At 48.9% G+C, this 21,778-nt stretch overlaps 3 protein-coding genes across 5 annotated transcripts in view; 1 reads left to right on the forward strand and 2 right to left on the reverse strand.

Annotated features, from left to right (window-relative positions):
* ELK4 (ELK4, ETS transcription factor) overlaps nucleotides 1-21,778 on the reverse strand; it is a 26,521-nt gene continuing 4,743 nt past the window's right edge. Inside the window, exons 1-5 of one of the 3 annotated variants that reach the window (XM_017727263.1) lie at nucleotides 16,367-17,627; nucleotides 14,105-14,320; nucleotides 11,860-12,789; nucleotides 10,654-10,770; nucleotides 1-9,483 (exon numbers count right to left, since the gene is read on the reverse strand). In XM_017727263.1, coding sequence (XP_017582752.1) covers nucleotides 9,385-9,483; nucleotides 10,654-10,770; nucleotides 11,860-12,789; nucleotides 14,105-14,311 — 1,353 coding nt within the window. In that variant the 5' untranslated portion in view covers nucleotides 14,312-14,320; nucleotides 16,367-17,627 and the 3' untranslated portion in view covers nucleotides 1-9,384. Of the gene's footprint in view, nucleotides 9,484-10,653; nucleotides 10,771-11,859; nucleotides 12,790-14,104; nucleotides 14,321-14,439; nucleotides 14,657-16,366; nucleotides 17,628-21,778 lie in introns of those variants that run through there. The other 2 variants (XM_008644740.2, XM_017727262.1) reach the window with 2 other exon arrangements.
* Nucleotides 4,937-6,165, forward strand: LOC103625398 (BUD13 homolog). The gene has a single exon (XM_017727165.1). The coding sequence runs from the start codon at nucleotides 4,937-4,939 to the stop codon at nucleotides 6,140-6,142; it is 1,206 nt and encodes a 401-aa protein (XP_017582654.1). The 3' UTR covers nucleotides 6,143-6,165.
* LOC103625399 (Krueppel-like factor 15) overlaps nucleotides 17,483-21,778 on the reverse strand; it is an 18,727-nt gene continuing 14,431 nt past the window's right edge. The window contains exons 4-5 of the mRNA XM_017727264.1: nucleotides 19,682-19,686; nucleotides 17,483-17,494 (exon numbers count right to left, since the gene is read on the reverse strand). The gene's annotated coding sequence lies outside the window, so the exon portion shown is untranslated. The remainder of the gene's footprint in view (nucleotides 17,495-19,681; nucleotides 19,687-21,778) is intronic.

Here is a 21,778-nt window from a genome sequence, read left to right on the forward strand (position 1 = left end):
TGGTTTGTTTTGGTTTTTTTTGTCTGGTTTTTTGTTGGTTTTTTTTTTTTTTTGCACAAAAATCGAAGCAATAGAAAAAAGTCACCTGATTTCTCAGGAAAGACCTTCACGATGTTTGAATAACAATTCCCAAAGAGCCTCTGCCGAAGCAGCGTTTGTCACTTCCAAGTGTCAGGACAGTGCAAAGGAAGTTTTGCATCTTTAAAAACTTTGCCTCCCACTTGAATTCAAACCTGAAATGTGCTCAAACAACTCCATCCCTGCCCTAATCCAGTTGCTCAGACTTTTCATTTTCAGGATAATTTAACACACTGAAGGTCTTCCTAAATGTTATCCTGGAAGGTTAAATAAAAGCAAAATTTAGTAACACTGAACAATTACTGAAAACTTTGGCTATTTATGTACTTGCATTACATACCAGCATTTTTTTTTTAACACAATGGCATTAAGATACTCTTAATAAGGTATTTAAAAATAAAAAGTTAGACTGAGAAGCAATTCTGTCCCAGGCAGGGTCACCCGGCTGGAACAAGGGGTGACTTTTACAGTTGTCTTGTCCAGAAAAGTCTCCAGTGTAGGAAGTTTCAGACACTCACTACAACATAACTTTGCCTCTTGAATTTGTACTATATATATATATATTTATAGAGAAAAGAAAAATGCAACTCTGTTCTGGAAAGAGCCACTGGAAATGTTCCCCCTCTGCTGCTTTCGGGGGAGTTTCCACCACTGATTGTTCTGAAAACCCCAGGAAGGTAAAAGTGGCTCCAGCCCAGAGTTCCAGAGGGAGGGATCTGCTCCCAGCTCCCAAAAAAAACTGCCGAGAGCCCAGCTCAGCCTGAAAATTCCAGCAAGGAATCCACACCAAAACTGCCTTCCCAAAACAGATGTGCACTTCAGGAATGAACAGGACAACGCTGGCACACGGCACCACAGCTGGGTGGGGGTGCTGGAGTTGCTAAAAATTGATTTAAATCCCTCCAAGACACAAGAAACTGCCCAGCCCAGGGAATTTGGAGCAGCTGCTGCTGGATCTGTGCTGATTCCCAGGATTCTGGCCTCCCAGGACTCACTCCCAGATTAATTCCAGCTGCCCTGATCTCCTTTAGGGGACACAACCGCTGTGTTTCCCTAGAATTTCCCCCTTTAAAATTTTTTTTTTCCCAGCTTGATTATTTCCAAATCAACTTCTCAGCTCTAAAAACAGAGGGGAATAAGCATTCAATGTGCTACTGTACCCATCACAAAGCACTGTGACGTACGTAAGGCCATCTGGTAACACTGCAACAGGCTACAAAACAAGTTGGAAAAGGGAATTTTAGGGGTTTTTTTTCCAAACTACGAGGAATAAATCTCAACCCTGTTCACAGAGAACGAAACGTTTCGGAAGTAGATTTTCTATAGAAAAACTCTGTGCAACTGAACAACAGCAGAACAAAATAAAAACAACAACAACAAAAAAGTCAACACGATTCTAGGAATTCTAGGAAGCAGTTTCAAAGCTTGGAGGGTTCAGGACATGCTAGGGAAAAATAAAAAACCAACCCCACAACACATCCCAAGGAACTCAGAGCAAAGCCAGGGATTGGAATATTGGAACCCCCCACCCCAGCACACAGCACACCCCAGGAACCATGCACAGGCCACCCTCAGAGCCTTCCTGTGTTCCGAAAAACACGGAAAAAATAACCCAGAAGGAAAATAAAAATAGAAATGAACAACAACAGCTTCCAGTTATTGGTACAGCACTGCTGCAGGGACTGCTCAAGGGCTGAAATGGGCTCTGGAATCACCTCCAGCCTCTCCTCGCTGTCTCCACTCAGATCCCTGTTTTCCAAAGGCTCAGGACTCTCCTGTTGCAGCCCTGCTTTGAGATGAAAACCTCCTGCAACACAACCTCAGCAGAGAAGTCTTTTAAATCAAGCCCATCAAACACAAAACTACTCAAAACCACGTTTAAGACACTTTTTTTTTTTTTTTTCAGGAGATGTGGCATCCAACAATGTCAAAAAATAACCTTTGGCAACTCACAGTGGGGCAGGATTGATTTGAGTGCTAAAAGGGAAGAAAAAGCCCCAAAAAAACCTCACCGGGGAGTGCAAAACATCTCAAAGTGGCGACTGCACAGCGCAGAATCTGCTCTGAGGGAGGATGGGGATATTTATATGGATTTTTGGGAACACCTCCTACCAGGCATGACCCACGTGTGCTCCAGGCAGAGCTGTTCCAGCCACGCTTCAACACTGAGGAATCTAAAAAACCACAATTTCAGCTCTCAGAGTGTGCTTCTCATCAGGGCCTGGAACAGCTCCACAGGCAGAATCTTGCTGCTTTCTTTGGGAGGGGGAAACAAAATTCAATTTGAGCCGCTTTTAGGGTGGTTTTGTTCCAAAAGAATTCACAGGAAGCAGACATTTTGCTATTCCAGCAGGGAAATATTGGAACATCCAAGCAGAAACAGGGCCCTGCCCACCTGTGGTTCTGGTCAGCCAGGAAAACCATCTGCAGGGAACACATTCTCCTGATTCCTGCTTGTTCCTGGCATAAAGGCAGGAATAACAGCCCTCACTTCAGGATCCACTGATGCCAAACCCCAAATTTCACCTTTCTGCTGGAGACGGCTCCGAGTCCGTCAGGGAATTCCCGCAGGAAGGGGCAGCGCTGCCCTCACTGCTGCGACTTTGTAGCTCCTCTGTGGTGCCCTCCTGACTCAAACCAGGCTCTGGAAGAAGATTTGGTTCCATTTCCAAGGATTTTTCGCTGTCCAGAGCCACCTCTCACCTCCCCGGTCAGCACCACTCACTCCCGGTGGAATTCCCTGCCCAAAAATGCTGATCCAAGGCAAAGGGACATCCTGGAGAGCTGCATGGAACTGTCCCTGCACTTTATCCTCCAGTCTTCCCCTGCCAGCTCTGATCCCAGCAGCTCCAGCTCTGATCCCACTGCCCTGGATGGCCAAAGGCTGCCCCATTCACAGATCTGCTCACGCTCCCCCGCCCCTGCTAATTGCTGCTTAATCAACTCCAAACCAAGCCATAAACACCTCGTCAAACATCCCGGAGAGCTCCTGAGTGAATCCTCATGGATTTTGGGCTCCTCTGCCAAGTGGGAGACCCCAGGGGCTGCTGGCAACACCCCACTCTGTGATTTTTGAAGACAAAATAACCCCATCCCCACCACCTCAGAGGCCAAAAGGTCTTTTTTTTCCCCTTCCCCCCCCCATTTCTGCTCTTCCAGATCCAGGTTCTGTTCCTCACACAGAACTGATGAAGGAAACAGACCAAAACTGTCACCCAAAACTCAAACGTCAAGTTTGTTGATTTTAACAACATTCCCTGTCCCACTGCTGAGGTTGATTTCCAGAGCTGACAATGCCAAGAGAGCCTCTTGATACAACACTGAGATGCCTGTAAACAAATCTGCCTTAAAAATGGAGATTAAATTGCAGAATACATCAAAACCTGCTGTAAAACAGGAGCAAAAAAAGGAAACTAAAAGATAATGAATAAACCACGGGAGACAAGGGAGGGGCAGAGCTGCAGGTTCTGATCTCAGCTCGAGGAAAAGCTCCAGGAGGGGATCAGGGCCCTTCATTCCCATCCCAGGGAATCCCAGAGGGATGCAGCTCCCTGGGCTGGGGGAAGGGGGAGAAGGGAGATCTGCACCTCAGCAGCTTCACTGCCCTTAGAATGAACATTAAAAACCCAAAATGATCCATTTGTGAGACAGCTGAGGTTTGAAAATGCATCAGAGGGAGAAATTATCCCAACCAGCGCCTTTCTGTTTGCACACACCACTCCATTATCCCAGAGATTGCATGGATACTGAAGCCTTGGGATACCCCAAGTGAAAACAAGGAACTGTCCAACTCCAGGAATTTTATCCCTTCCTGACCTATTGCAAAACAGAGCTTGAATGTGTCAAAATCAGGGCACAGGGATTGCATCCCCCGCTGAGGACAGGCCTGGAACAAGGCTCTAAACCTAAAGCTGCTGCTAAAAAAGCCCCAAATCTCCTGCATCGCCCTCTTCTTACCAGGATCACCTTCCCAGGAAGGACAGAACACAGACGGTTCCATAACCACAGGCCACTCTTCTGCTTCCATGGGCTGCTCCTGCCAGGAATCCTGAAAATCCAGGATCCCAAACGGAGCCAGGCACGGCGCAGGCAGCGGCAGCAGCTCCCCAACCCTGCAGCAGGGCCATGGAAAAAAAGATTCCCAGAAGCAAGACACGAGTTCAGCTTCCATGCGCCCCAAATCCCACCAGCAGCTGCATCTTGGGTTCCATGGAAGGTGTGACCCGAAGTGTGGATTCTATTCCCACCTCCCTGAGGTGGTGAGAGAAGGTGACTCAGCCCTGATAACACCTGATAACCCCTGATAACACCCTCGGTGGGGCCATCTCCGCTAACGGGCCATCAGATCTCCTGGAATGACTCACGGAATTCCAACATCCCATTGAGAGACGCCCCACGCAGAGGGGAGGAACTGCACGTTCCTACCTGGATATAAGCCGAGGCCTGGAACACCGGGGCACTTCTTCCACTGGATTCCCAGAGGAGAAGAGCTCGAGAAGCACCCCTGGACCTCCAGGGACAGCCCAGACTTTCCTGTGGGATCACCACTTCAACAAGGCCACGTCCATCACTCCAACGGGACTGCAGCCACCATTTACCGGGACACCCACCAGGGTGCCAGGCTGGATGCTGACTCTGTCAGTTTAAGCTGCTGTTTCTGTATCATTGCCTCGATTTTAATCTTTCCTGTTAAATTGTAGCTCTGGCTTGGACCCTCTGGTGATAAATTCACCTGGGGTTAATTCCTGCGCTGCTTTGTTTCCAGACTAGCACGAATTTTGGTGCTCAGCGTGGGGCTCGAACCCACAAGCCGGGGATTGAGAGTTCTGTGCTCTACTGAGTGAGCTCTACCATCGGGATGCGGAGCAGGGATGACAACGTGAGCTGGAGCGGCATCGCCGCTGCCCTCGAGGAAGTGGAGGAGGATGAAGAAGACGTGCCCGTGGTGGCAGAGTTCATTGATGAAAGCCCTGATGAAGTGAAGCTCGTGGAGGAATTCCCAACGAACTCCAAATGGAAACTTTTAGGAGACCAGAACGAAGATTCGCAGAGTTCGGATATTTCGGGACCTGCCAGGTCTGCCATGAGGCGGCAGCGCCACGATTTCCCCGAGCCCTCGGCCCCGGGAGGGAAACACAACAGCTCCTTGGAGCTCTGTGCCCCGAGACAGCAGCGCCACGATACCCCTGAGCCATCCCCTCCCAGGAGACGACATCCTGGCACTCCTGAGCTGTCACCTCCCAGGCAGCAGCAGCGTCACGACACCCCTGAGCCATCCCCTCCCCGGTGGCAACGTCAGGATTTGTCACCTCAGAGAGAGAAGCCGGGGCCCCCAAGTGGGAAAAGGAGCCGAAGGAAAGGACGGACTCTGCCCGCTGGGAAGGCCCAGCACAGGTCACGGAATCCCCCGGAGCACTCCCTGCATCGCTGGGACACTGAGGGATCTCCCAAGAAGGCTCACACGAGGTCATCCAGGGCCAAAGCTGGGTTGCTGTCGGCTGATGTGCGGCAGAGGGAGAAGCAGGAGCTCCAGAGGCACGAGAGGAGCACCAAGCAGCTGGAGGAGGAATCCCGGAACGCTCAGACCGTGTTCCGAGACAAGTTGGGCCGCAAGAGGAACCTGGCCCAGGAGCAGCTGGAGCAGAGGCTGAAGGCTGAAGCAGAGTCCAAGAGAGAAAAGCAATATGCCAGGTGGGGAAAAGGGCTGGCACAGGAGAGGCTGCAGCAGCAGCAGAATGTGGAGGATGCAATCAAGGAGATGCAGAAGCCCTTGGCCCGTTACATCGATGACCAGGAGCTGGATCGAATGCTGAGGGAACAGGAGAGGCAAGGAGACCCCATGGCTGCTCTCATCAAGAAAAGGAAGGCCAAGGAGAAGAAGGAAAAAGAGAAACCCGGGTACAAGGGACCAGCACCTCCCCTCAACAGGTTCAACATCTGGCCTGGGCACCGCTGGGATGGCGTGGACAGGTCCAACGGGCTCGAGCAGCAGCGCTCTGCCCGCAGTGCCAACACGAAGGCGATGCAGGAACTCACCCACAAGTGGAGCATCCAGGACATGTAGGAGAGAGAGCTCCTGGAGTGACCCACAAACACCCCCCGCTGCCAGAGCCCCGAGGAATGGCCTCTCTCCCTGCAAGGAGCCCTGTCCTCAGCATTCAGCATCCCACTGGACATTCTTCCGAGAGGCAAGGCTGCATTTCCCTGTCACCGGTTTCTTGTTTGTGCTCTAACAAACTCTTTTGTTCTGTGCCAAATGCTTCGACCTTCCATGGAACCCAAGACAGCCAGGAAAGAACTGACGCAAAAATTGCCAAGCATTCCACAAAACCAAGGCTACTCCAGCAACAAGAACCTAAGAAAAAAGTTTCTGTAATGCTGCATTATTTCATTTGTTTTAAAATCACCACGGTACAGAACTAAAACAGAATCTACTCTAAGCCCACCTGCCCTATGCTAAATTAAAAACAAGTTGCGAGGAGCTGCACAAACTGCTCCTGAAGCGACCTACAGAACCAGCAGTTCACAGAAGCGAGCCCCCAGGGAGGCTCTGCCAGGAATGTGATCCGAGGAAAAGCTGGCAGTTACCTGTCAGTGAATGTGGCTGACGAGGCAGCACACAGACAAGGAATATTCCCTTAAGTGACCTGAAAATTGCAGCGGAGAAAAGGCAGCGAAAGCTGCTCCTCTCCCACCTCTCCCTTTTCCATGAGCTTTCCCAGCTGCCTCCTGAGGTTATCATCCTATGTGGACTCGGATTTTTTCCTTAAGAAGCCAAAGCAATCCCGTTCCTGCTCTGCCTGCTGGGTTTTACCTGATGGAAACCATCCCATCCAGGCTGTGCTTCCATAGGAACTCGGCATGCCCAAAGGAAAACCTCAGTCTCAGCCAGCTGTGACAGAGCAATCTTGGGGAAGCTTCTTGGAGAGCAGCAGGAGCCTAGAAATAGCATTTTTTGGGTCTGACCCTCTGCCCAAAGTGATAAAAAGTTCACGAAGAATTAAGTGCACAAATTTTCACTTTTCAACAGCTAAACTTGGCTTTTCTCCACAGGGGGACAAGGGGGAAGGGAAGCAATTAAATTGCAAGTTTTTAGTGCTCATTGATGAATTTTCAATTCGAATCCCAGCCTGCAAATGTGGCTCTCTCCAAAGTCCACGTATTTGGTAGGCGTAAAATCGGCCAACCTAAACCAACCAAAGTGCTGCTATTTATACATAGCCATAGAAATTTCCCAGAGCAGGCTCTGAACATGCAAACCAAAAAAAAAAAATTCCAGATGCCTGCTCTTCGTGATCATCTGCAGCTTCATTTCTGCATTTCAAAAATAAAAATAAATTTTTTTTTAAAAAAAAAGGTCAATATTGCACATTTTAAGAGCTGCTGGCGCAGGAATTTCCTCCTGCAGCTGCTGATGTCTAAATGTGAAACATTTTTGCCTCTGCCAGGACCCAACAGGGAGACAAGGTCACTCCATGAGCTCACTCCCTGCTTCTCCACCTGAAAAAGGAAATATTCTTTTTCTCCCATTTCCCCCCAGGCAGGTGAACAATGCCCAAAAAAGCGACTCTGTTCCACCCACCTGTCCCAGGTGTCACGTCGGGAACACACAAAAGTGGTTTTTCTGTATCTCAGTGTCAGCTATAGCAAGGTAACATCACTGCAGGGAAAGAAAAGTCTTGGGTGTTGTGGCTTTAAAGGGAATTCCAAGCCTGCAAAAGTGGCAAAAGGAAAAACTCTGGAAAAGCTCGAGTTCACCACTTATCCATGGAATAGGTGCAGTATGTACAGCAAACACTGTCAGCTCCTCGTGCTGGAGAGGGAAAAATCTTCCTCTGCTCATGGCAGCTCGGAGGATGCTGAAGGAAAGAGATGTCTCCATCTGTTTTCTGGGAATATTTTATGGAGAAGATCCTCTGACACCCCCAACTCAAACCCAGAAGTTGCTGCCTGACATCTGATGCCCAAATGAGAGGGACACACAGACCCAGGGCCCAACACACCCAGACTGAGGGGCTGAGAGAGGAGAACCTCTCACTCCTTTCACTCCTCAGTTCTCTTAAAAGGCCTCCTGAGGTGTAAAAATCCACCTCCAAATTCCATCTCGTCTCCAATGGCTCTGGAAAGCAATCCTGCATTGTTAATCCAGGACACCGAGGAGGTGAGAGCAGATTTACCACACGGTTGATGCCCCGTGGAACCTTCCCTCAGCCTGACCTGGGGTCAGTACTCCCTCCAAAAAACAAAAACAAAAAAAAAAAGCAACAGCTCCACTGCAAAACTTGGGATAAGAGCTGGCAAAAGAGGAGCTTCTCCATGTGGGGAAAAGCAGGAAGCTTTTCCAGAACTGTGGGGAAAGAGGAGCGACATTAACGCTGGGACGTTGCTGTTCTCACCCCGCTGGGGTCTGGAATTCCAGGTCAGGCAGCAACCTCCCCCAAAAGCACAGGGAAAACCCCCCCATCCTGCTCATCCAGCAGGGAGGTCCCAGGCTCTGGAAGAGGTCTCTGGCACAAGAAATGTTTGGACTCCAGCATTCAAACTCTGTGAGAAGCGAAAGGAGCTCATCCCACCGTTCATGGAAAAGGGAGGGAAGGCAGGGGAGCATCCAAAATCCAGCCCCACCTCTTCTCCCAGGGGCTGCTGGGCCATGCCACCGCTCCACAAAATTGTCCTGGACACAAATTTGAAATAAAATCCTTGGAAAAATGTCTCCCTGAAAGAAAAAAAATAACAAAAGAAGAAGAAAAGACAACGCCAGCAGAAAAGCCCCGGCTGCTTTTGTCACTGCACGAGTTGTGGTGCCCGCGGGGCGGAGCTGAGAGCACACACCCCTTTCCCAAGCATTTCCTGGAATGCCAGCTTCCATCAGGATTCGGGGTTCTCCTTGCCAAGCACAGGAAGCAGAAGAACAGAGGGTTTTGTTTTCGTTTTTTTTCCAAGAGTCACAGAGAAAAGCCTCCTCTGGTGCTGTTTGCTGCAGTCAGTGCAGACTCAGGTGCTGCAACACCACCCAAAATTCCTTTTGGACACGGGGAAAATCTTCCAAACCAAGGAGGAGAAGAGACTGGAGCTGCAGCTCCTATTAAGGCGTTTGCATATACATTCCCAACCTGGGTTCTTCCAAAAAAAGGGGGGGGATTTTTGCAAAAAAAAGGCATTTTTTGATTCGGGAATGGCAACAACTACGATCGTTGAGAACCTCTGTGGAATTACAAACTGCTCGTTTTTAAAAAAGGTGGTTCAACAGAAGTGTCCTATCTTTGCCTTGCTTGCCACTGTGTCCTTTCCCAGCAATTCCATGTGCTATGTCTTCTGGAGATCGGGGGAAAAGGGGCCGGGGGTGGAGGGTCCATCCAGTCCAGACAGGGTAAATGGGCCGTGACTGTTCAGCACTGATGGAAACTAAGAGACAAAAGAAGAATCATCAGGCAAAAATCCACTTTTAATTCACTGCTCCTCCCATATCTGTGCACAAAGGAGGGGAAAAAAAACCCCAAACGCAACAACAAAACAAAGCAAAACCACCCCAGGCTTCAAAGAATCCTCTTGGCTCGCCAGTTTTAATTAACTTTTTAATGCCAAGCAGTGTCTCAGTGACCCCTGAGCTGAGCACTGCCCCACATCCTCATTAATAAGTGATTTAATCCAGGTTGTGGGGAAAACAGGGTCTAAATCATCCCTCAGTTAATTATCAGCTCTTTCCAGGGTAAAATATCCAGTGTCATTTCTGCCCTCCTTGTTTATTCCCCATCCTCATGGTGCAGATGAGGAATTTCCTTCATCTCCATGGAGATGACAGGTCCCAACCCAGAAGATTTAATTAAATTCTTTAATTTCAATGAAATTAAGTAAAAATGAATTCAATTGATTAAATTTTACCCTTTGCCTCAGCAACCCCAGGCAGCAGATGTGGTAATTCCAGTGCCAGAGTGGAAGGTGAGGGAAAAACATGAGAATTACAACTAAAGGAAGGTTGTTTTTTTTTTTAAATACAGGGGATTTTTGTCCTATATAGTAAAAAAAACCTGGCCTTGGACACTTCCAGGGATTCAGAGGCAGCCACAGCTTCTCTGGACAACCTGTGCCAGGGCCTCCCCCACCCTCACAGAGGTGAATTTTATGGATTTCTTCCATAAAAATCATCAAAACCTGTGCCACACATCATCACAGAGATCAAACACGCACTCTTCCTCCTCACCAGTTGTGAGATTTATTATTATTTTTTCAAAAAAACAGCAGGAACGATTAGAACAATCAATAGAGTGGAGATATTCAAAATTCAGGAAAAACCAGACCAAAACAGTTATAGGGAGGAAATTTTTACAGGAAGAACAGACCTAAAAAAGAAAAAAGAATCTCTCTACCAGCAGCCTGTGCCACAGTTAACTTCAAACATTCCTGAAACACCAACATTTACAATATCCTTAAATAAAACCAGGCAAACACTAAAATTAACGCTCTCAAAAGCTAACATGGGGGTAGAAAACAACAACTCGTGTTTTATTTCCACAGCAGATTTTTTGGGATAAACTGATCCCTGGAAATCCCTGGAGAAAGAACCCTGGGACTCACCTGGAAGAGGGTGTTAGCACCTTGCAACCTGGCAGGGCTGAGAGGAGCCACCGGGCTCAGGGTGCTCCAGAAGTGGATGCTGGAGAGCAGAGGGCTGGGAGTCAGCAGGATGGGAGTCTGAAAATACAGGAGAAAGCAGCTGTGAGAGCCTTTCCCATGGAATTCCAGCCTTCCCTGTGGAATTCCAGCCACAACACCCTCAGCTGCCACAGATTTCAGGAACTCCCCATCCCCTCCTTCCTCCTGCTCCTCCTCCTCCCTGCCAGCCCCATCCGGCTCTCCCTCCCTCCCCTCGCTGAGCAATCCAAGCCCTCTTTTCCCAAATCCTGCTGGAACCCACAGCAGGGCAGCTCCTCCTCCAATCCAGCACCTGGAAAAGTGGGATTATGGATTCAAAAAGGAAAAACAGTGGGTACACGCCTGCTCCTGGTGCCACTGACAATGCCAGCAACAACAAAAGGAATTTCCATCCAGCTCCTGAATATTCCAGGTTCACCAGCCAAGCACTTCCCAGGGTGCCAAAAGAACAACTCCACTTGGATTTTGTTGGTTTTTTTTTCCTCACCCTGCCTTCAGCCATTTCAGTTTTCAACCAGCAGCTTCCCCACGGTTTCACTCTAATTCCGATTTATTGCAGGGGAGAGATTACACAGATACAGAATGATTTAACAGCCCTGCTGGATTCAGTTCTCTTCCAAGTTTTCCATGAGACATGAAAGCTCTCCTTTCCCACACAAAGATAACAACCAAATTAAGCAGCTGCTCTTATTGCTGCTCGCTCACAAGACTTTGGCTTTAACTAAATGCTACTGACTGAGTGAAAAAAGCTGAACAGACACCTCTGTGGGTCTCTGTTTTTGAAGGATTTTCAGGCCCAGCTGAAGGATTTAGGGTTTCTGGAATAATTCAGTATCCCCCTGGCAATTTACAAAGATCCTGCTGGGGCTGGTTTGGGTTCTGCCTCCACATGCCAGCCCTGTGTGCAGGGCTGAAACAGCACCTGGGCACACTTTGGGGTGAATTAACACCAACTGTGATTCAAACTTGTGTTTGATTAAAAAACAACAACCAGGGAGTGACATCCTGAGTTTCAAACCTCCGCACGCAATCAAGTATTCATTTTCCACTTGCTGTTTTCATCACTATTGTTAGTTTAAAAAAAAAAAAAAAAACAAGAACAAAAAACCAGGAAGGGAATTTGGTTACCTGAGAGAAAAGTGCTGGAGTAAGAGAAGCAGTTGGGAGAGAAGGACTCAGGATGCCCAGAGGACTTGGATCGCTGCCTGTGATGACCAGAGTGGGAGCCAACTCCAGCCCTTTGGGTTTTTTAGATCTGGAGAGGTGATTGGCAAATTCCTTCTCCAGCACAGCTGAATCCTGCTGCTCTTTGGGCTCTGGGGATTGGTGCTGGAGGCTCTGGGCCTGCTCCAGCTGCTGGGAAGCCACGGATTCGATGTCCGTGTCAATGTCCAGGTCGGGGTTGGAGCTCAGGGGCGGCGAGGGGGGCGTGGAGGGGACCTGGAGGGTGGGAGAGACTGAGGACATGGGGGGGGTCGGGGTGAAGCTGGTGCTCAAGTTTGGCAAAGGTGCTGGAGGAGCTTCGGGGACGGTCAGCTTGGGCAGGACGAGCGTCTCCAGGGTCTGCAGAGTCTCCTCCGAGCCCAGGGGAAGCGAGGCGGACACGGTGGGGGTGGCAGAAGCCGTGGAAGTGACAGCCACTGCTGAAGTGGTGGAGACCAGGGGGGCGGAGGGAGGCTTTTTGGAGGGCATGGTGACAAACTTGATGACAGAGGGGGTGGGGTCCTGAGGTTTCTTCTCCGCCAGCTTCTCGGCCGGGTTCTCGATCTTGATGGACCTGAAGAGTTTCACGCTGGAGGAGTTGAGGGAGTTGAGGGTGAAGGAGGAGTACAGGCCTGAGTGGATGTAGTCGTTGCGGCTGGAGGACTTAGCACAGGACTGGGATTTCTCCTTCCCACAGTTTTCCACGTCCTTGGGAGCGCTGGTCACCTCCCCAAAGCCGGGCATTTCGGGGTCTCCCTCGATCCGGCCCACGACGAGCGGATCCATGTTCAGGATCTCCGGGTACGACACGAACTTGTACACAAACTTCTTCCCATTCACCTTCTTAATGATATTCTGTGGGGAAGAAGACAAAGTATATTTAGACCTTCTTCAGATTAATTTTCTTCCTACAAACACTGCCTAAAATAGGCAGAGGAATTAAAGGCTGTAATCTTTCAGCAAAAAAAAAAAAAAAAAGGTTCTTTTTTTCCTGTTTTAAAAACACCCTGTGTGTTCCAGTTCTGCTCCCAGAGCTGGCAGACAAAACACTGCAACAGGTGAGCTCAACCTGACATTAAACATACTAAAACCAGCCTAAAAACTGCCAAGAAGTCCTGTTTAACATCTTAAATTAAATTAAAAATATCCATTATTCCCATCAAGGATCTCTGGGTACAAGATCCACAAGGAGCTGGGTACACTAAGGGTAACTGAATAGCAGAACTTGCTAAAGGGTTTCTCCAGGACTGCAGAATTGAGAGCTCGTACTTCAAATCAAACCACCTTTATTCTTAATAAGATGATAATAAAGGAAAATAAGCAGCTGAACCAGTCAGCAGAATGCAGGCTAATCAGCTATTTCAATACCACAGAACTGCATCTGTCAAACTTGTTTTCCTCCTCAGTGAAATGCCACACACACTTTGGACTTGAGATTATCCTTATTTATCATTCCGTGATTGTTGTTGAGATCTCTCAGTGCACCAAGGCAGATTTGTGCCACCCAGCAATGAACACCAGCAACTTCCCACCTGCTCCAGGCTCCTCAGGAACTGGGGGTTATTTTTATCTGCTCCACTCACACAAGAGAAGTCGTGGGATAAAGGGAAACAAAGGTGAGACCTGAAGATGTTGGATAAACAAAAGCTTCTTACTCTGCTGGGCTGAAAACAGTGGCCAAACTAAAGGTGAAGCTCTGAACACACAGAGAAAATAAAGATACTTTGGGCTGAAAAATGTTTATTTTGAAGCCCCTTCATAGAGAAAGCTGCAAAAAGAGCTGAAAGTGGTGCAACAGTCACCCCCTCCATCATCATCCCCTCCCAGTATTGCTTTAACTGGAGTGCTGAGGATTTTAACCCTTGCAAGGGTGTGTCTTTTTGGAAAGGGAATTAGGATCCAGAGACAGATTTGTATCACCAAACACACCGAGACAACACTTTGCACAAAGCCACCAGAACCTCACAAAACAACCAGCGAGGAGGAAACAGCACACCGATAAACGAAATTAAAAACCAAAACAGCACCTTTAAACAAAGCAGCACAACTTCCTTCGACCTGGCAGAGACACAGCGGTGACACCCCTCCCCTGGAGGAGCGAATGCAGGAGCAAACAAAGCTCCTTAGGCTGCTGAGAGGGATGAGGATTGGAGCAGGATTTCCCCCCTACCTTCACGTAGTAGTAGCGCAGCGCCCGGCTGAGTTTATCATAGTTCATGCTGGGCTTGTTCTTGCGGATCCCCCAGAGCCTGGCCACCTCCTCTGCCTGCAGCAGCTTGAACTCGCCGTCGTTGGAGGTCCAGCAGATGATATTCTTGTTCTGGGGCTCTTGGAGCAGCTGGAGGAGGAACTGCCACAGGGTGATGGCACTGTCCATAGCAGAGAGCTGCAATTCACAAAGGCAGGTTAAGCCCGGAGCATTTCCCTGCTCTCCCTACAAGGGGGGGAAAACGGAGCAGGGATTGTTATTTCCAAAGCCAGCAAGAGTAAAAAATTATTAGTCACCAGTCGTGAAAGATGTTCCCTGCAGAACCGAGGGGCTGAGTGCCAACTCCGGCGTCTCCTCCCACATGTCAGTACTTTTCACATGGGTTATATTTAGCCTCATTTAACTAAATCAGGTCACTTTGGGTAAGTTGCAGTGAGTCACTACCCCCAAAAAAATGTTTCTAAGTTGTTCCATGTTCACCCACTCTGGCTTGTGCTGCTCTGTGAGAAACAGCTCAGGTACACCCAGGTAGGAATCAAACCACCCCCTCACCTCCCCCTTTCCGTACCTGCTCCCACCTCGGAGAGAACTCAGCACAACGAGGAACTGCAAAGCTCCAAGAAGAAGATGCCAGAGCAAAATCAGCTCCATTTTCCTTCAGTTTCCATTCCTGCCTCTTTACCAGCAGCCCTCTCAATCACCCCGAATCTCTCCTTCAAAGCTTTCTTTCCCAGGTATCACCCATTTTTTTTATGAGAGTAAACATAAAACTAAATTTAAATTATTTCAAATACTGCCTTTGCTCGGCTCTTAATTCCTGCCATGTCTTACCCACGTCAGTGATTTAGGCTGGGACTTTCTAGAACCGATATCTGCCAGTTGATTCCTGCACTGAAGTTGCAGATGCATAAATTCATCAAGGACAGACCAGGCAGAGATAATGTTTTACCTTGACCATATCTGACTGCACCAAACAGCATTCCCACAAATATTTTTAAGCGGAACCCTCATCGTTCTGTACAAGATACACTGTGAATTAAACTAGACAAAATATTAATTCAGCATCTCCTATATATTCTCTTAGTCCAGAACTGTTTAATTAACACACCTTAAACTTCTTCCTGTGAAATAAAAACAGAGGAAAAATGCTCTGGAATAGTGAATTACACTAAAAATACACATAATCACTGTATTTTCCCCCCTAAGTAAAGGGGGTCCAGGGGCTCCATCTGGATGAACTTGATACTCAAAACACTATTCCCAAGCTCCAAAACAAAAGCATCAAGCCCAGCCTCAGGGAGCAGGAGCCAGGCTGGTGTTGGTTGAAGTCCCTGTGCACACAGGGCTCAGTTTAAGATCCAGCTGGGCCTGCCAGCTCATCTTTGCTCCCAAAGCCTTTTATTTCAATCTCATTAGTGCCCAGCACTTATCCAGCCCTATATAAGGAAGGGAACTGTGTCCACGGGAGAGGCTGAGCCCTGGGACAGGATTAGAGCTGACAGCTCACACAGGGCTCTCAGGGAAACGAGGTGCCCCGGGGCAGGTACCTTTCTGGGCACAGCCCATGGCATTCCAGCCCTTCTGCAGAATCCCTGCCTCATGGCACACGCTGATGTGACATTGATCCAGCCAGGTAAAATTGCTGCAATTACATGGAACAATCTCAAAATGAAGGACACCCACACCCCCTCGTTAGGCTGGCCTGAGGTGCTTTCCCCGTTAATTACTGCACACGTACAGCTCCCTGCTTGCCCAAATTAATTGCTCGGCACTCGAAGAAACTGGAGGCTGTGCTTCCAGACTCTTCCCACACTGCTCTGTGCTGTGCCAGCTGATCCATACAGGATTTAGGGACCAGGCAAACACCTTCAAACTCCTCCAGGATCGCCTGGTGTTGCCATTTGCCACCGACATCCAAGATCTGGAACGCCGGGGCTGTGCCTCGTTATCCACGGGGATGATGCAGCCACACGTGGTGGCGTGGAGAGCACGAGGACTTGGTTCTGCCACCCTGCAGAGCTGTCAGGAGCAGTGAGATGTGCTAAGAGAGAGCAGGGAAATGAAGCTGAGTGATTATTCCCACGCTGCGTTTATCTCCAGCACTCCGGGAGCACTGCACCAAACGGCGCTGACTGATGCAACGTGGAAATCAGATTAGCAACAGGATTTCACAGTGGCAAAGGCTCTTCTTTTTTTCACCCCTCCTGCTAAAAATCCACGCACCTTTCATCCCAGAATTTAACTGGTGTTCTTTCATGAAGCTGCCTCCCTTTAGGCAGTCCCACCTTGCTGTTAATCCCAAGCTGACCAAAGCCAAGCGTTGCTGCCCAGCTCACAGCTGGGCTGGAATGCAGCTGGAGATGCACAGAGCTGCCAGAGCAGCACGAAGTTCTGTAAAACAGCACACGCAGAGTGGCCAAAATGATGGAAGAGACCAGAGATTAAAAAACAAAACAAACACCTTTCCCAGAGATGAGCTAAGTTGTTCTGAGGAGCGTTTACCAAAGTTGTTAAAGAGTTCACGCTGCTCAAACCCTGCTGTTTTCCAGCTGGAAGGATCCTCCTGCCAGGGGCAGAGTTACAGACTGTACTGGAGTGCAATTTTGATCAAGTTCCTCCTGATGTTTCTGGCATTTGCAGCTTCAGGCACGTCACGATTCTGTCCGTCACTTGGAGGACACATTGCACAGCCCCAGCCTGAAAAAGTCTTGTCTAAGAAACACTAAAAGGGTGGAGAGGTCTCCCTTATTCCCTGGCTGTCACAGAACAGGAGCTGAGAGTACTCTGGGATTGTTCCTGGAGGGGTTTTACTGGGTATAACAGAATGAATATTCCTCTTTATTAAATATCCACTGCGTTCATCCCCAGGCAATGATGGAGAGCCTGCAGTGCAACCTCATGGAAACCTCAAAGAAATGGGGAATATGGAGTTTTTCTGGAGATTTTATACAAAGGGAAGGCCAGAAAACAACCTTGGTCAAAGCAGTGGGATCACAGGTGGATTTTACCCCTTCAGAGTCCAGGAGCAAGCTGTTACCTGGGAAAGTCCAATGTGTATTAGGAGACAATGTTGTGTTATGAACTAACACATCTCATTTAGCTTTAGTACCCAAGTTGCTTTGATACAGCATGAGAATACATCCAAAAAAATGCTGTTTCTTCAGGAAGAAGAAGAATATAAAAAAACATCACACAAGATGTAAAATTAAAACCAGCGCAGGTGAGCCGAGCACTTCTCTTTGCCTGAGAACCACCAAAAGTGGGGAAAAGGTTTTTCTTTCTGCAGCCCCTGGGGCAGGAGGAAGCTGCTGCCTGTCCTGAGCCCTTCCTTTGGCACCACAGGGATGAGAAGTGGCTCAAGAACCCCCTGTCCCACTCCTACCCTACATTACTGAGGGTGAAATGTTCTCTGATGATCTGTAAACAGCATTTCAACGTTTCATATTTCCTCAAAAGGCCCCAACTCCTCCTCTCACAGCTCCCCACCAGCACAAAAGCCCTCCTAAGCCCCACTGCTTCTCCTCCACGATGAACACACCAATAATTACAAACACACCACTGCAAAACATCCTTTTGCTGAAGGCTCTTTTTCCTCCTAAGAGCCCGAGGAGAAAGGAAAAGGCCTCACTGGAAAAGGGAATGAGGCAGAGAGGCAAGAGCCTTTCCCCTCCTGCACCATGTGAGCAGGAGGAAAAAATAGTTGCTAGAGGCAGAGGGCAGCTCTGCTTTGTAATGAGGGAGCTAAAATAGAGCACTATTATTGTCTTGAGATCTTCTCCGACGACTACGGATGACCCTCGGAGATCAGCAGGAGCTGGCAGGGTTCTGCCGGCCCTCCTGCTGCTGCAGCTCTGCTGGAGGCCTGGGCTTTGCAAAGCCTTGAGTTTATCCTGAAAAGCCAGGATTTGGGAATTTGTCTCTTTTCCGGTGACTTCTCCCCTGTGGCACTGGCAGCTCGGTGCGATCCATGGGATTACAGAGCCCGGAGGCTCGGCTTTTCCTGGGAATGTGAGGGTGCAAGAAGGGCTGACACCGAGGAGTTTAGGAAGTGGCACGGTCTCCCCCGTGGGCAGCAGCTGCACTGCCTGTGGCACAATAAATCCAAATATTCACCCTCTGTGCTCCAAAAGAGCCCCTCTCCACGCCCCGGGAAGGGAGCAAAGGCGGGATGTGGGGTGTTAGGCCTGCCCTAAACCCCTCCTTCGAGGTCTTCTGGCAGATTTCCTGTGCTTTGACTCAACACCAAATACTCTCCAATAATCTTTCACCTCCATTTGTTGCAGCAGCATCTGCAGCCTGATGACTTCTGCAGATGGGCTGAATAAAAAGCCTTGTCAGGCCCCCACACAGGAACAAAGGCCCAGAGGAAAGGAAGGATGTCACAGCCACGCAGCAAAATCATCCCCAGCACGGCTGAACTGGCACGGTGACAGCTGTCCCAGTGTCACAGCGAGGGGACGGCCCCAAAAGGTGGCCTGGGAAGCAGCAGCGAACAAGAGGAAACTCAGGGAGACACAGAAACAGCTCCCAGCTCCAAAACAAAAACTGAAATAAAAGGCAGCAACAGGTTTGGGGGAGCTCACGGTGCAGGTGAGCAAATCAAGGCCTCAATTCCAGGAAATTCCAGGAGAGCAGAGCTTGCTCTGGGATTGCAGCACACGAGCGCTGAGCTGCTCAGCCTTCACCTCCCAAAGCCATTCCCAGGGATTTTTAGCACTTTGGGAAGGCCACGGTGTGTGAGCAGGAGGAATTCTGTAGACAATAATAACTCCTGCTCTGTTGTGCAATATTCCTGGGGACACAAGGCCTCGGTGGCTGTTCCAGGAAAACAAACAGCGGAGTTGGGTGAAGGAGACTTTTGGAGGTCACAGGCCCAAGCCCACGTTACAAACCTCCAAGTCTGAGCAGGATTTTCCCTCTCTTTGCCCAATTAAATAAATGAATAAATAAATGGGTGTCCCATCCCTTTCATTGTAGTGGCAGGTGTGATACAGCTGATGAAGTATCCAGTTCAGTGGTTATCAAAATAAAACCAAGCAACAATTTCATCAGCAGTATCCCATTCCTAATAAACCTTTCCCAAAAGCTTTTCCAGCTCCCAGGGCTGTGACTCACCTGAAGTGGTACTTTTAGGATTTTATCAATTTTAATTAATTTTAGAAAGAGCATACCGTCAAAAAACCCCCCAGAAATCCACAAACCTGCTGCCCAAAACTCCATACCCTGATGTGGTGGGAAGCACGGAAAGGAACTGAGTCCTTTTCCAGAGCACACAGACAGGTGAAACGTCAGGTAAAAGCCTCTTGTATGTGTAAAATAAAGGAACTGAACAAGGAATCCAAACTAGACATGCAGAATTCTACACCTCCCTTAAAAAATTCCAACCCCTGGCAGCTCTCCAAGGAGTAATCAAATCATACCATCTCTAACAAAACTAACAAAAATCAGGCAAAAATAAGGAAAAAACACCCCAAACTGCAATAAATTCTTGTTTTCCCCTTGGCTCCTGCATTCCCTGCACCGTTGTTCCCAATCCAGGCAGGAAAATCAGCCTGTTGTGCAGGAGAAGCTGTGGTTATCAAGGCAGGAAGTTCCTTGGAAGGAAATGCTGAAGGATGTCCTCATGATAAGAGCTGCTCCAGAGTTTTCATTGCCTAATCCCACTCCAAGCCTCTCTTTTTCTTAACCCAAAACAAATGTTGCAATAAATTTTGTCTCCCTGGCTCAAAAATTAAGTCACTGGAGACGAAATTAAGGTGTTTTAGCAAATACTTGGGAGGTTAGGAAGCAACTGTTTTAGCTTTTTAAGCCCTGAGGAAGAAGTATTTATTTTTTCTTCGTATTTTCCATTTTTTTCCTCAGTATTTTCTGGCCTTCCCTGCCTTTCTGAATTAGCCAGGATCGGGAACAAACCATGAAGGACAACAATGACATCAGGATTTCCATGGGACTCACGGCTGCGGACGCAGGCTGGCAGCAGATGAGCCCAACAGCTTTTTTGGGGATATTTTAATCCTGATGCAGAGACAAAGGGGCCCCCCTTTTGTTATCAAATATGATTTTGGTTATCACGGCTGACTTTTAATGTTTCACCTGATGGAAAACGGCAAAAAAAGGGGATTTCAAAGCCCACTCCATGTAATTCCTGCAGCTGCTACAATCACTCTGCTCCTCCATCCCTGCCTGGGGATGGCTGACATCCCAACACCGACAGTTTTATGGACAGACCCAATTTCCCTGATTTTCCACACTTGGATGGGCATTATCCCTTTCTTACCTCTCTTTTTTTTTCAGGATATGAGAGCGCAGGGAAGGTTTAGGACCCACAGAGGGGATAGGAAACTTCAAAACCAAAACGCCTTTGATCAGTTTGTGACCCTGCTGGGGATTGTTCCCGAGTAAGCCGTAAAAACACTGATTTCCTGGAAGCTCCTAAGGAGATTACACTCGCTTCCTCCTCATCTGCCACCACCATGGGCTGAGGGCAGTGTTTACCAACAGCAGATTAAATTGGCTTCCACGGGCACAATCCCTCTGCTGGAAGGAAAAGCATCCCCGGTTGAGAGCAGGAATAATCCCAAAGCACAGGTTAAAACGCTTTCTGTCCATCCCAGCCGGATCGTGAAAAGGAAGTCTCCTTTCAGCTGGAAAAGCAGCTCCTGAACAATGTTTATGGTACACTCAGCCCCGTTGCCATGGCGATGGAACAACTATTCCTTGCAAACAGGCGCGGAGACCCTAAAAATAAACAGCCCGACCGAAATCACGCACACGCCGCCGCGTCAGGCACTGGGATCGCGTTTGGTGGGAATGGGATGAGGGGAGAGAAATCCTAATAACGACTGGAGCCGACAGCCTCCAAAGCAAACCCCTGCCTTCCTCAGGAGCTGCTCCTTGAAAATCGGCACAGCTCTGGATGCTGGCAGGGCACAGGGGGGTGCTGGAGGTGGCACACAGGTAATGTGTGTGTGTGTGTGTGTGTGTGTGTGTGTGTATAAAGAAACAGCAAATAAAAAGCAGGATTTGCATACTTTCCCCTCCGCCTCTCCTATTGATGTGGGCAGGAATCCACCCAGTTCGGAGAGGGGAGTGCGGGAGGATGAAAAAAAAAAAGAATAGTGGTGGAGTGAGGAATTAAAAAAAAAACCAGCAACCATTGGATCCAACCAGCCCTTGGAGCCAAATAACCAAACCCTGGAGCCACCAACAAGCCCTGGATCCAAACAACTGCTGGACTCAACCAACAAAGCTCTGCACCCAAAAACCTCCAGGATCCCACCAACCAACTCCTGCATCCAGAAATTCCCTGGATCCCACCAAGCAGCCCCTGAATCCAAACAACCCCTGGACCCAAACAACCAATCCCTAGACCCAAAAATTTCCCGGATCCCACCCACCAAACCCTGGATCCAAACAACCCCTGGACCCAAAAATCTCCCGGATCCCACCAACCAACCCCAGCACCGAAACAACCAAGCGACTCAACCAAGCCACCCCTGGATCCAAACCAAGCCCTGGCTCCCTCCAGCCCCTGGATCCAGCCTCTCGCTGTGCCTTGTTCCAGCACAGAGCGCCAGGCGGGGCAGCGCTGGGGGACACCGACCGCACCCCGCAGCCCCCGCTCCCCGGCCCGGC

The sequence above is a fragment of the Corvus brachyrhynchos genome, unplaced genomic scaffold (assembly GCF_000691975.1).
Source record: "Corvus brachyrhynchos isolate BGI_N302 unplaced genomic scaffold, ASM69197v1 scaffold72, whole genome shotgun sequence".
Lineage (NCBI taxonomy): Eukaryota > Metazoa > Chordata > Aves > Passeriformes > Corvidae > Corvus > Corvus brachyrhynchos.

Excerpts from the sequence above, each read along its gene's own strand:
- LOC103625398 (XM_017727165.1), top strand. The coding sequence starts at position 4,937 with ATGCGGAGCAGGGATGACAACGTGAGCTGGAGCGGCATCGCCGCTGCC.